At 36.1% G+C, this 14,854-nt stretch overlaps 1 protein-coding gene across 3 annotated transcripts in view; it reads left to right on the forward strand.

Moving 5' to 3' along the window:
- Positions 1-14,854, forward strand: part of MINDY3 (MINDY lysine 48 deubiquitinase 3) — a 49,684-nt gene continuing 34,830 nt past the window's right edge. The window contains exons 1-8 of one of the 3 annotated variants that reach the window (XM_035897141.1): positions 1-117; positions 1,836-1,915; positions 4,053-4,110; positions 4,564-4,737; positions 8,492-8,543; positions 10,223-10,337; positions 10,776-10,849; positions 11,312-11,391. In XM_035897141.1, the coding sequence (XP_035753034.1) occupies positions 39-117; positions 1,836-1,915; positions 4,053-4,110; positions 4,564-4,737; positions 8,492-8,543; positions 10,223-10,337; positions 10,776-10,849; positions 11,312-11,391 (712 nt within the window). In that variant the 5' untranslated portion in view covers positions 1-38. Of the gene's footprint in view, positions 118-1,835; positions 1,916-4,052; positions 4,111-4,547; positions 4,738-8,491; positions 8,544-10,222; positions 10,338-10,775; positions 10,850-11,311; positions 11,392-14,854 lie in introns of those variants that run through there. The other 2 variants (XM_035897147.1, XM_035897151.1) reach the window with 2 other exon arrangements.

The following is a 14,854-nucleotide window of genomic DNA, read 5'->3' on the forward strand; positions in this document are numbered from 1 at the left end:
ATTTTGAAAAATAGGGCAGGGTTAAGCTGAGACAGTTCATGCTTTCTCTAAGAAGCCTGAAGAATGTGAAACAAATTGAAGAATTTCTCAAGTATGGTTTAATGGTACCACATACAAATATGTTGTTTTTCTGCAGTGGCTAAATCATTAAAACAACTAAAAAAGCCCTATTGTTGCAGTGTGCTTAGATGGCATGCAGTAACGCTTACAAGCAGAGGAAGACTTACCCTTTTATATGATAAGCCTGCACAAACTAATTCAGAAAGTTTAAAGGACTGGTGATATTTCTTATTAGGGCATGTTAACAAGGGAGTGAAATGAGACTAGCGCAAACTTTGGTTGAAGTATGGATTAATGGAGCTTTCTTGCTCCATTAGGTGATGCTGGATCTAAGTATGTAGGCTTGATGTACATCTGGGTTTTGGATACAGATTACATCTTTGTGATGTACATTTGCACATTCAGTTAAAAAAACCTCTGGGGCTTTCTGTCAGGTACAGGGGAAACCCCATTTTTTTAAGAACTATAGCTACATTGGTCCATCTTAAAAAAAAAAAAATGACGTTGTTGAACAACTATCATGTCTGTGATGAAATACGGCCTACAAAGCATGCAGCAGTCTTCTTGTGCTGCTTGGGATGATGTGTCTGTCGTGCAATAGTGTGGAAGGCTGCGCTGAGGGTGTGTGTGTGTGCATTTCCCCAGTTCAAATTCACATCTAGGGGTTAGAGATGCTTTTGATATGGCAGCATGTAATGATACAGAATTGGGAAAAGGAGAAATTGTGGGAAAGCAGCATTGAATATCCTTTCCACTGAGACTGCCACTGCTGTGAAAATATGCATGTGTATCTCCTTTCTCCCTGCCCCCACTTGCTTGTGCTTGCCTGGTTAGTTGCTGACTACAGTTGCATGGTTTCTAGATTACGCTGAACTAGAGTCACTTCAGCACCATCTTATCGACACTTAAAAGAATAAGGCAAAATATCACTCACTGTAAGTTGCTGTGTGTCTGCTTCATCAAGGTAATTGTCCATGGGTGTGCATTTATCTATGAGAAATGCAAGCTACAAATTGCCATTTCTTGAAAACAAGTTTAAGGGCGAGGTGGTAACAAACAATTGTGCAGTAATAGCTCTGGCATTTGCTCTATTGTGTGGCTGTAAGATAATTCTGAAATACAAATACATTAAAGATGGAGGGGCAAAATAGGTGATCTTGCATCTCAGTAAATACAGTGTATCTTCTGTGAAAGCACATCAGTAAGAGTCATGCTTCAGTGATTACAAGTGAATATTTGAGTTACTCAGCATATTTCAATCTTAATAGGAAGCACTGATAGGCCAAAAATGAGATCAGTGGGAGGCATACTGTGCCCTTCAGAGGGAATAGAAATGTATTACACATGTTCAGTGAAGTTCCAAAGATTTTTCCATATGTGAGACAAAGTATTATCACTTACAAACAAATTTTAATTGATTTATAAGAAATAAACCATAATAAAATAAAAGCTATGGTCTAAGTATCTAGCCACGTGTGCTCTAGTGACAGTCTTACTGTTAAAAATCCTTTTGTTTAAAACTCTAGCTGTTGGCCCTTTGTGGTCATGATTTCATTGCTGAGATAATTAATTTCTATGCTCTCACCTGTATTCGTGACTTTTTTTTCTTCAGGTAGTTTAACTACATTCTGTTGCATTACCAGGGGAAAAAAAATCTTGAAAACTTATCTGTGAAGGTGAATAAATCAGGTGTCTTTTCTGTTAGGGAAGGAGTATACATAAACACATGCTTGCTTACATATTTCACTAAATATAGTCTTTTTTCCATTTGACAGGATTTGTCTTCAGTGAATCTGAATCAACTGCATTAGAACAGTTTGAAGGTGGCCCTTGTGCAGTGATTGCACCTGTGCAGGTAAGATGCATTTATTATAGGAATGGTTTAAAATTATTAAGCCCAAAATTTGTTCTTTTCTCTATATATGTGGAACTAAAATAAATATTAAAAAAATTGGAGAGGAGTTGTATTTTGATTTCATAATTACAGTGTGGAAGAGATGAAAAATTCAGTAAAAAGGCAGAGATTAGCTGATTTTGAACTATAATTTTACAGAAAAGGATTTGTTTGAGGAAGTGCAGCAGGTTGATTCAAGCAGAGGTAACTTTAAAGTGGGGAATGCAGAATAAAGGGGAGAAGTAAAACATGAGATATAAATGTAATCCTCATCCTTTCTCATCTCAAATTCCCTGTCCTTAAGAAGGGTAATATCTGTGTCACAATGGCTGCTTTAGCAAACTGTATTAGAAATATTTGAAGTAATTGATTTTCAAACCTAACAAGGTTTGCTGTGTGAGAAAAGGAGCAATGTTACACTTTCAAAGTCCTAGTTAGCAGAATAATTGAAGTATGTCAGGTGAATATATTTTATTCTGGATACGTGCTTAGGATTTCACTTGTGCTTCAGATACACTCAACCAACTGTGATAGTGATTTTTTGTTTTCATACTCCATTGTATCTTGTAGGCTATGTGCATACTCTTTGAAATGCTGTTTCTAGGGCAATTCTGGCTGCTGTGTAGATCTATGACCTGTAGGCTGGATCCATTCTGCTAGAACAATTTGTCTAATCTGTGATTGCTCTTCATTCTCTTAGAAGCACCTTGTAGAGACAGGCAGGCATTGAGTCATGGGCCAGATTACTTTTTCTGGTAACCTCCTCTTGACTCGCCTGACACAGATCAAATTCTGCAGGTATGTCTAGGTCTGTGTTGAGGCCTTGTCCACTGATAGGGGACATATTAAAGTCATGCAGCAGAGTTAATCTGATCATGAACTGAAAGGTATCTGGGTCAGACAGCTGACATTGTGGAATTGTTGGCGTCTCTGGTGGGTAACGTGATAGTCATAAAACCTCTGTTACGGTTACTTCAAGATGCTCTGAATGCTGGTCCCACCAAAAGACTTGTACCACAAGAAGGAGCACCACTTGTTTAGGTTGTAAACAATCAATAGAAAAATACTTTATTATGAGTTGCACTCTGTAACATGGCTGTGCCTAGTTCTGTAGTCTTACAACCAGCTGTAGAGTGCCAGGTCCCTGATGTTAGAATGACAAGTCTTTTATTTGGGGGGAGTGGAGAGAGTAAAGGATAGGACCAACCGGCTTCTTAAAGGCAGCACCAATTCTGTACCATATCAGATGTTCTTATAGACAGTGTTTTTCCAGATTTGTATGTAGTTCAACTTCCTTGAAATCAAGTATTTAAAGCATATTTAAAAGTGAGCTGAGTTCCAGCTAGGGAAGGAGGAAGGGATCAAACATCTTGCAGTGTCCACGGCTGCTGTGAATTACTGAAAAAGGTGTGCGGAAGATCTGTGACAGGAGAACAGAGTGAGTCTGTCAGAGAAGAAGTGAAAGTTGAAGTAGCTATTTTTAAGGTGCTGCAAATACCTGAAACAGCATCTAGTAGAGTAATTAGAAAGACCAAGAGTCTGCTTCCCAAAGTTTTTTCTTTCGTTGTTCCTTCTCTGTAACTTAGACCATAACTTTTTTTTTTTTTTTTACTTGCAACATTAGTGTTGATGGAAAGCAAAGCAAGGATATGGAGATGGATAGATTTTCATAGAATCACAGAATGGCAAGGGTTGGAAGGGACCTCGGGAGATCATCTAGTCCAACCCTCCTGCTAAAGCAGGTTCACCTAGAGCACGTTACACAGGACATCATCCAGGCGGGCTTTGAATATCTCCAGATATTTAATCTGATCTGCAAATAATGACTTGTTAAGACGTGGGCTTTTTAACTACTAAAGCGGTTTGTCTGAAGTGTCTAGAGTTGTCTTGTAGTACTCATCAGTTATATTGCAAAATATTTGTGCCTCCATTACTGCAGTCCTGTGAGTCTGGAGATGTTTATGTCTCTTACTGGACGATGAGCAGCTTGAAGCCCTTCTAATAACATGCAAAAATGCTTTGGTACAGAGCTTATGATATAATGTAAAAGTTGGTGTTGTCTTGTATTTTAATATTATTTTATGCTTTGATTACAAAGGCATTCCTTTTGAAGAGGCTTTTCACCAGCGAAAAGTCTACTTGGAGAGACTGTCCAGGTACTGAGAACTTTTTTTTTTCTCTTTATTTTTTCCATTTTAATTATTTGTAGGCCATGTCCTAGTACAAAGAATTTAAAATATTTTACACTTTCTTTTTGTTTAAGTGTGCTTCCATTCCATTTTGAGGCATACAGTATGCATACTACATGTCTCTCAATGCCCCTTTGTGAGGTCTATGCCTGTCCATAGTACTTCTGTGTTTTATAAATATTTGATTGAAATTTATTATGAGGTAAGGGAATGGTTTAGAAATCGTATTAAAAAACATTTTTCTAAAGACAGGTTTATAATTTTTTGGTCCAGTATAGTCAAACATCAATTAATAATTAATAAAATAAAAGTAATAAACACAATTATTTAGATAGCATTAATGTATTAAAAAGATACTAGTAGCTTATATAAGATACTGATGAGCAGCAATTGAACTCATCTAGGTTTCTGATCTTTCAGAAGAGGAGCAGAAGAACCTTCTCTGTCATACATTATGTGATATTTTGGAAATGGCTTGCTCTGATAATTCTGAGTCGTACTCTCTGGCAACATGGATAAGAGGAAAAACAACTGAAGAAACTGCTAGTATTTCTGAAAGTCCTGCAGAATCTAGTCGTCAAGAGGAACAACCTTGTAAGATGTATTTCTATACTAAATTACCCATCACTTAATGAAGTATTAAGTTGTTTTTGAGAGGCCACTGATTTTTATTATTACACAGATGGGGTTTTTGCCTTTGTGAATCCATTAGCAATAGATGAATTTTTGCTGTTGTAGAGACATTGATCCTTTTTCTCGGAAGGAATGTGCTATTTATCACTGGAGTTCTAACATATGAGTTTCTCTTGAATTTGAGCAATTTCGGTAATCCTTTCAATTTTGTTTTGTAGTTTGTTGGGACCTGATGGGTATTTAATTTGGAAAAATCTACATGCTTCCTAACACTGGAGGAATATTTTAACTTGTCGCTTGTTGCTTTATTTCAGTAGAGTTTTTGTAGGGAATCCTGCAAAGCTTTATCTGTCCTGAAATATTCTGGATCCCCTTTTATGGAAAAGTAGTCGTTTTCCCTTTGATTCTATGCAATACCAAAACAGCTTAATCAATTCAAGTTCTAGTAGATAAACAGAAATTTTTTTGTAGGTTAGAATTTTTCCTGTTACCTGCTTTTTGCAAATGTCTTGATTCCTTCAGTAGTCACTGACGTCAAGGATCTGGTGAACATCATCAGTTGCGCTAAGATGTGGCATCCAGTCTTATCTAACTGCAGCAGAGGCAGTGACATGGAAAATTTATCTGTGCACACATGATCATTGAGATGTGTATTTATTAATCTTTTAATAGGAGATATCTAACGTGTTAAAAGATAAGCTTCTTTTTCTTTTAGTTTTTGTTCCCAATGTGTCCCTTAAGAAGTATGAAAAACTCTTCACATGAGAACATGCTTATAAAGGTGCCATCTTTTGATGGAAGGAATATGTTATTCGTCAGTTTGTGGCATAACTACAAAGTAAGAATTGTACAAGTAGATTTATCTGTGTGCAGCTAGCTATAGCAATTAGTAGTGCTGGAGCTCTTTATGTTACAAGTCATCTTCATCTGCTTCTATCAAATGCTCCATGTGCTTTAGAAGGCTCAAACAATAATAATTAAAATGTTACTGAATTGAAAAAACAGAAGGTCACCACATAAGAGTTCCAAAGTGGTTTTTTTAATTAAGAAAAAGTATTAGAAAGTTGTATCTACAAATTTTCTGTTTAAAAAAAAAACTCTTCCTTTGCAAGATAATAATAAGGTAGTTGCAACTTCTAACTTCCTAATTTGTGTGGATTTTCCAATTGTCTCTGAAGCTTTTGCTCATTTTATGAAGTTTCATTTGAAGAAAAAGTGAAGCAGAGCCTAATTTCCAATAAGCTTTTACTGTCCTGTTTATTAATATATTGCCTATTCTAAGGAACTTTTAACTGTAGAAGATGTTCAGCAGAAAGTCTTTCTAAACACTCAATTATTAATTGCTCTCAACACTGACACTTAATGAACTAATCCATTCTGTTACATATCTACATTCTTCGTATTTCTGTACGAGTTTACAAGTTCTCTCTGACTTGTCCTTAGTACCATGGAATGTGCTTAGGAAGAGCAGGATGCATTTGCCATGAACAGTCTGCAATGTTAATCTCTTTCTTTGTTCATATTCTACGTTCCCTGCTAGACACTGAATGTACCTCTTGTATGTACTCTTCAGTTCAAATGGTATTTTACCTTAAATGTATAATACAGTACCCTTCACTTCTTGATTTAAGATATATTTGTTAGGTTGTGGGGTTTTTTTTCCTTTTCTGTCCTGCTATTTAACTATAGACCAGCTTCTTGCCTGGTTAGGCTTAGGACAAAGATGTAGAGAAGAAGGTATCGTTAACGCAGAGTTCTGTTACTGCTAGTGCAAAGGAATAAATTTATTTCTTGGTTGGTTGCGCTAATGAATAAAAATAGAAACAGGTATCATCGTAGTTGGTAGGACTTAAGAGATGAGTTGGGGTGGGGGGAGTATTACAGACACAGTTCCACATGGTAGGCTACTGCTGTTTGGGAATTGAATATGAGAATATATTTATAATAAAACCGTGAAATATGATTAGACACAGCATGATAGAGTATCATTTTAAAGAGTTACAATACAATTGTATTTCTCATACAGCTCATGTTCTATTGCTGTTCATTCTTTTCCTCTCCAATAAGCACTGTCTTTATTTAGCCTTGTTTGGGTTATGTATAGCTATACTTCTCTTTAGGCTTTCTACGTCTTTCCCTCTGTTCCAAATAGTAGTTCTCTTGCCACTTCACTCTGTTCTGTAGTAACAGAATGAAACTGCCTATTATCCTGCTGTGTGAACAAAAGGTGGATTCGAGCACACTTACTGAATGCAGTAGCATTTTTCATCTGCTTTTGTGGTGTATACCAGTGACTTGTTGTTGGCCATGTGTTGGCAGTAGTAGTGCAAGTTCCCAGGTTCAAAGACTGCTTTATACAATTTAGTCCCTCTAAATTTCTGCTTACAAAAACATATGTTCTTGGAGTGGGGTTAGTTCCTGTAGCATTTTCTGCAATTTACAGTCATTGTTTCATATTTTTAAAAAATGTCTCAAAAATACATTTTGTTAAGTCTAGCTTTGCTCTTGGTAAACTGATTGTAGCAATTCCTTGTAGTTTTTCCAAAGACAAAAATTAACATTCTTAAGACTACTGATGCCTTATTTCTGGAGTAGAAATAAAAGTATTCTATTGCTGGAGAATCAGTTGTATTTGCATGTAGGCAAATCAAGTGCATTTTTCAAAATATGGTCAGAAAGGGCATAAAAAGCCCTTTTTGGAATTCTTGTGGGAAGAATTGATCAATGGTGTTAGTCCTAATGGCTTCAGGTCTTTACTGAATTGTATGCAGTCAAATTCAGTAGTTAGATGGTCAGACTTTATTTAAATGTTCAGCACTGTGGCCTTTATCAGAAAGCAGATCTATTTTATATATTATTCTACTAGCAGGAAGATAAAGTCCTTATGGACATAGAGGGCACTAAAGAGTGCTATATCTTAATATTTTAATGCCTATAGAATTTGATAATTACACAGCTGGCAAGTATAACTTCCTGTTGGTAAAAGAATATCTGATTTTAAAAGTTCCTTTCATCCCCTTGGTTTGGAAGTGTTGTGAGGGGAACAAAGGTATAAAGCCCATGTTGAACTTGGGAAGACACTAATGCTGTATTTTTTTTCTATCTTGGACATGACACTTATTTGAAAGGCTATTTATCCATTATTAAAAGAAAACAATGAGAATTTATTTAAAAACAGGATGTGTAACACTGTGTAGAATAATTCTACTAATTTGTTTCTAATAAATAAGCATTAAAGCAGGGGGGAAATCCCAAAATTTCAGTAACAGAAATGTATATTTGAAGAAAAAATACAGCTTACCTATTGATAAAATGATCCAAATAATCATGCTTGCTTTTCTAGGAAGTAACACTTCTTGTTAACCTGCAAAATTATATCTATAGTATGCATATGCTTGATGACTTTGTGACAGCCACGTTTTATACAAATTTAACAGCTTAGTATTTGACAAATATTTTCAAGTCTACACACTCCAGTGGCTTTGTGCTCTTAATAAATTGATTAGTCCAAATAGAAATGTTCTCACTAATTTGTATGGTGGAATCTTAATGTTGCGGTAAATTAGTTTATACTAATCAGTTAAAAAATTTAAATGTCAAGGGAGGATTAAAAATTTAAAATATAATTAAAGCTTGAAAGTATACTAGCTTGCTGTGTGTATCTTGTGTCATTTTTTTGCCATGTGTAGTGCTGAAAAGTGTCTCTTGTGTATAGCTGCCTTGGCTGTCGAAGAGCTTGGCTTTGAGCGATTTCATGCATTAATTCAGTAAGTAATATGTTGGAACATTTAAAATACAATATTTTGAAGTTACACTAATATTCACAGCCCTGAAAGGGGTATGTTGAGAAACTTTTTGTGTGTTACAAACCAGGTTAAACTTGGATTTCAAGTTTTGGTTTGGGGGTTTTGGTAGTTTTTCTTTGCATTTTACCATTTAAAATGGAATATCATTTTGAGCATAAGCATTAGAATAAAACTGGAGCAATGTAATGTGTGAAATTGGCCAAATAACTTGTGCATTTCCAGCATATGAACACAGCTACTTTTTTGGGTGTAAATACAGAGCTTACAGTTCTAGTGAGTTTATCTTTAAAGGTAACAGCCTTTTATTTTCACAGTGAACAACTATAATCATTATACAAATATATCCCCAAAGAGGAAATAAAGAGCAACAGAATTTCAAAAAACACTTGAGATGGAAAATGTTACAAATCAGAACTAAAATAACTACTGCTTATTGTACCAGTAGTAATTATAGTTTGTTTTTCAAAACCAGTGTCGTATGAGGAAAGAAGAAAGAGGATATAAAATTATCGTAACCTTATCTGATCAAAATTTTCTGTCCTCCCCCTCCCTCCCACTCACCTCCTTGATCTTTGGACTTGTGGTACCCACTTCAGTTTTTCTGTCTTTCTCACTGGAAATGAATGCTTTGGCTTACGCCTTTATAGCAAGGGGAGGGATGGATTTCAGATCCGTCTTTGCCTTGCATTCCTTGTACGCCTTGTATACTCTATTGACAATGAAAGGTAGTTTAAAAATCTCAAGTGTTAGCCAGAGTAAACCCATCTATGGGTGTATTTTTGCAGATGTTTGTTTCTTTTTTAAACAAGACTTACTAAAAGTGTCCAAGAAATCAAAAAGAAAATAATGTACCTGTTCGTGTAAGATAAGCAGAGAGTGCAATCTAGTTTGAATTACTCAATAAAAACTAATGTTTGTGTTCTGAAAAGCAGTATTTAGCTCTAAATATCCCAAGAAATAGAAAGGGTATTACTTCACTGGAGTCGTGATGGATCTCTTCCTTTCCTCTGTTTTTATTTCACTTTTTTTCTTTTTAAGCATATGATGACCTGGTGTTACGTTATCATCCAGGCAGCAACCCTATTATACAACCAGATGGTTTCCCAAATGTGGTTTTGAACATTTTGCTTTTTCCAAAGCTAGAGTCTGACAAAATCAAATTCTCATGGGAAATGTAATAATTACTTCAAAAGTCTGCAAGATAGTCTTACCTGGTTAAGTGGAAGTTTTTTTCCTCCACTAGACTTAATGTCTTTCAGAACACTATATAATGCAAATGTTATTTTGGTGACATATAGTCTATTCAGAGTTTCAATAACAGTTTTGTAGAATTACTGGTTCAAGCCACTCAGCTCTTTCATAAGTGTATGTAACTTTATGGTTAGTGTTTGCATATAAAAACTACGTTCATTTTTGCACATTGCTCCAGAATTATTTATCTTCTCCTGATGCGTAAATACTAATGACTCTGTGGCAGTTACAGTAACTCCAGAACAGCTACTGTGTCATTCTGTATATAACATCAGATTTACTCTGCTTTTACATGTTTGGTATTAGTAGTTCTTGTTTGTGCTTTGTGCACTATTCTAATGCTTCATCTAAATACATTCTCCTTTCTGTTGATTTTTTTCTGTCTTTAGCAAACGAGCATTCAAAAGCTTCCCTGAGCTGAAGGATGCAGTTTGGGATCAATATTCAGTGTGGACAAACAGATTTGGAGTATTGCTCTTTCTGTATTCTGTAATACTGACAAAGGTTTGTGGGTTGTTTGATATTTTTTGTGTGTGTGTGTTTGGTTTAGGTTTTGTCTTAAGAGGAAGTTTCATCATATAACCCTTTTTCTGTAAAAGGTGAATGCTAAACTGATAAACTAAGCCAAATCTAGATAAATAGATGGAATGGTATCTTCATTCATGTTGCAGTACATTTCCAGCATAAAATCTTGAGTAGCTCAGTTTTGGGGTTTTTTTGGTTTTTGGTTTTTTGTTTTCCCCCTGATCTGGTAGAATTACAGACTTTGGAAATATTCTTCCTTGTATATCCCTAACATCTCTTATCAAGAGCAAGAAGTGTGTTTAGGTATCAATTAATATAAGAACATCAGCCTCTTAATGTTTTACTATTGCATTCTGTTGTTGTAAATGTTGCACTTCTTTCCTAAAGAGAGCAAAAATGTTTGTAAATTTTCTGCAGGGTATTGAAAACATAAAAAATGAAATTGAAGATGCAACTGAACCATTGATAGATCCTGTTTACGGTCATGGAAGGTAAGCTGCAAAATATGGTTGCTAGGAGTTAAAGTAGATTAGTGGCCTAATTTTTTATGTGTCTGTAACTGATCATTCATTTAGAAATTATTGACATTGTGGCAAAGATTCAATTATAACTTTATAATAGCTTGAAGCAGCACTTAACATAGTGTGCCTTTTTCACTGCTTACTCCATTTAGTGCATAAGTTCTGAGGAAATGCTTCTGTTATTGCTGAATTTTCAGAGGAATAATTCTCAAATTCAGGGCTACATTTTTATATCAAGTTGTTGATTGAAAAAGTGGAGATCATATTGGGGTTGCTGAATTGCAAATATACACTAATTAAAGGAATATAGTTAGAGAATAGCTGCTCAGCTGTCAGAATAATACAGTAATTTTTTCATTTGTTAGAGACAACCACTTTTTCAGAAATAAATTGTATGTCCCTTTTAATAGGCTATTTCTTTCTGTTATATAGCCAAAGTTTGATTAACCTCCTGTTGACTGGGCATGCTGTTTCTAATGTGTGGGATGGAGACAGAGAATGTTCAGGAATGAGTAAGTTGATTCTAGTTTATACTTGTTCATAATTTTTAATGTACTATGAGATGCTGACCTACAGATTTGGAATATGCTCTATTTCTGTTTTGATAGTCTTCTTGTTTACTGTCCTTTGATTTAAGCAGACCTCAGGTGGAAATAAAACATACTTGCACAAAATCTCTGATGTTAATGTCAGTGAATACAGGGTTGTCAGCTACAGATTGAAATGATAAGGTACCTGATGACCTGGATGATGGAAGGGAGTGCAGTCTGCAAGTGGGGAAGGTTGGTCACACTGGAGGCAGGGCCACTATTTGGAGCAGCCATATCAGGCTACAGAAATGGACTGACAGGAACCTCATGAAACTCACCACAGTCCTGCATCTGGGATGGAATAAACCCATGCAACAGCACAGGGCAGCACTGGCTGGCTAGGAAGCAGATTTGTAGAAAAGGACCTGAGCTCCTTGTGGACAGTGAGTTGCACGAGTCATGTCGCAAAGGCAGCCAGCTGCATCTTGGGCTGCATTAGGAGGAGAGTAGCCAGCAGGTGGAGGAAAGTGGTGGTTCTTTTGCTCTGGTGCTTGTGGGACAGCTCTGGAGTGTTGTGTCCGGTTTTGGGCTCCCCAGTACAAGAAAAGCATTGACATAGTGGAGCAAGTCCAGTGGAGGGCCACTGTTAAATCAGATTATGATCAATCTGAATTGTTCTTGCAGCTTTCCTTTGTATTGGGATAATTTGCTGTTCTGCAATTAATGTATCTTTTTTGAAATCTTGCAGCTCACTCCCTCATTTGTCTTTCAGATTATCTTTCTGGTAGACCTTATTTATTACTTACCTAAGTTGGAATTTTTTTCTTTTCCGAGAATAGCAAACTCGCTTTTCACACAGTAATATTTCACATTTAGGTTCTCAATCAATTCTGCCCTAAAAATCCAGAACCAGAACTCCCATAGAAACATTGGTCTCTTTTTGGGGGGGAGAGGAGGAACAGAAAATAATCTTTAGTACATTTTAAGAATCTGGTATTGTATGTCCTGTTAGTTTTTCACCAGTCGAATAATTGGACTTAACTACTGTTGGGAGCCCTCCATTTTCTTCAAGTCCTTGGGGTAATTACAGTCAAAACCAGTTTGTTTGCTGTCTTAAGTCTATAATCAGTATCTATTACAAAGTGATTTTTGTAGTCTACCAAAAAGAAGGACAAAGAAGAGCTTGTACTGTTCACAGCTTCTTAGGCAAAACTGAATTTTGGATACATTGTCACATTTCCTTTATCTATCAATCCTTTCTGTCATCTTTTCTTCTCTCCTTCAATCAATTATCCTGTATTTTGACTCTTTGGCTGCAGCCTTCAGCTTCCTTTCTGCAAGTGCTATGAGTTTCTCATGTAGAAGGGTTGCAGGTGTCAAAATAACAAGAACAGAATGTGTTTGCTAACTGTTTTCTGAAGGTGGCTTTATGTGTGTTTTTCTGGTTTGGTTACTGGTCAGTTGCCTTAAATTCCTCTGGTTGAATGACTACAAGGTGGGAGGTTTGGCATCAGTGTTGTACAGAACTGATGGCCAGTCCTGCTTGATTTTTCCCTGTGTAAACTTAATGGAAAGAGATTTCAGGTACTTCTGTGATTAGGTGTAATCGGTAGGTGAACTTCTGAACCTGAGGGGCAGGAAAGGTATCCCTGGGCATGGTGGAACAGATGTGCTAAAGAACTTGCAGAAAGCAGCAGATGTGATGTGGTTCATGGCATATTTGCAGGAGCAGCAATGAAACAACAGTGAGAAGTTTCAGCCACAATGCAAGAACAGGAAAAATGCTGGATAGGTGATGCTTATCATAAGCGAACACATTTACTGAATTGAATATTCAGAATAGCTCTTACTCACCTTACATTTTTATTCAGAAGTTATTCTTGCTCAACTCTTTAAATAGGAATTTTTAATTAATAAGTAAATCTTTAAAATCATTTTAAAGCCATTTTAAAGTTACTGTCAGTAATTTTCAGTGACAAAGAACATACTGAACTGCAAACTTGAGGAATTACCAGGTAGTTTGTAGATGATACTCTCAGAGCTCTGACTCTTATGGTATTGCATATCCCAATAGGGCAGGAGTTATTAAGTGGAATCTTTCATGGCCACCACTGATACAAATACCAGTGAAATGATCCCTCTTCTTTGACTATCTACATATTCCTCTTTAAACCTTTCTTCTTACTCTAATCTCTTCTCTTGACATGGTTATCCACAGTAAGAAGAAATGGGAAGGTAGATTTTTTTTTTCCCTCCTTTTTTAAAGATTGTCATTCTTAGCATGAAGTGTAGCAATTTAATATGAATACAAATAATGCTGTAATTGCTTTTTCTTAGCGCCAAGAATTTGTGGGGTTCCACGTTGTCACTAGGTGGCGATGTTCCGATATGGCTGGTAATGCTATCATGACATTTTAAAACCATCATTAGTTTGGGCCTGACTTTTTTTTAAAGGCTCAGGTTTTCTCCCTTATTAGAAATTTGAGTACTTTGCAAAAGCCTTTTTAAAAAAAGGAGAAGCTAACTTTCTGACAAGAGACATATGTATTCATTTTCTTAGATGATCTTTGGTGTTACCAGATCTTTTCCAGGAGTGTTTTTTCTTTCTGTGGGGTGAAGATACTCACAAGGATGAAGTTTGATTTAGGGCAGCTAGTCTCCCCTTGGTTCCTCGTAAGTCATCTGAGAGTGATTTAGGCTTTTGTGTCTGTCTTCTCTGTTGACTAATTCTGAAGGAGGCATGAGTGGACCAGTGACTACAGGCTAAAGCTAACCTAGTAGCTAGTTTCAGATACATGATCTATGTAGTTTGACTACTAGCTATTCAGGATATTCACACTCGGCGCTACTGTTGTAACCAGGATCCCAGCTCTCTCTAGTTATCAGTCAGAGTTCTCATTTAGTTATCTGTCAGGGGAACAAAATACTTAATAAACTGTGGTTTGGTTTTTTTTTTCTGAATAGTAAATATTATTTATGTGCAACTTTGCTGTTCTGTTCCAAGCATCAGCTCCTAAATCTGAAGCCTTTGTTTAGCAGACTGAATTTTTCATTGATTTTTTGTTAAAGATTTTTAAGAAATACATGTGATGTATTAAAATTATTTCTTTAATATACTGTTGCTTACTTCTGCCATTCATTTCCATTCATGGCACATATAAATGTGCTATTTCTGAACAATAGCTAGTTTGAAGGATCCATCACTAGTTTTTAAATTGGACTAGCTTGCCTGTGGCTCAGAGAAAGGATGAATTGTCTCAGCGTATGACAACTTATAGCAACATAGCTCTAAGTCAGTGAGGTAATGGGGTTCTGCAAAGTATTATCTATGCACCCCTGAATGTTTTAATTCCAAGCAAGTTCAAAGATAATCCTTGAAACACAGTTTCAGATCAAAGAATTCTGCACTGCAAGAGAGGCTTTTAATATGTACAGCTGAAAACTC

The sequence above is a fragment of the Egretta garzetta genome, unplaced genomic scaffold (genome assembly GCF_000687185.1).
Source record: "Egretta garzetta isolate BGI_Z169 unplaced genomic scaffold, ASM68718v1 scaffold30, whole genome shotgun sequence".
Classification (NCBI taxonomy): Eukaryota; Metazoa; Chordata; class Aves; order Pelecaniformes; family Ardeidae; genus Egretta; species Egretta garzetta.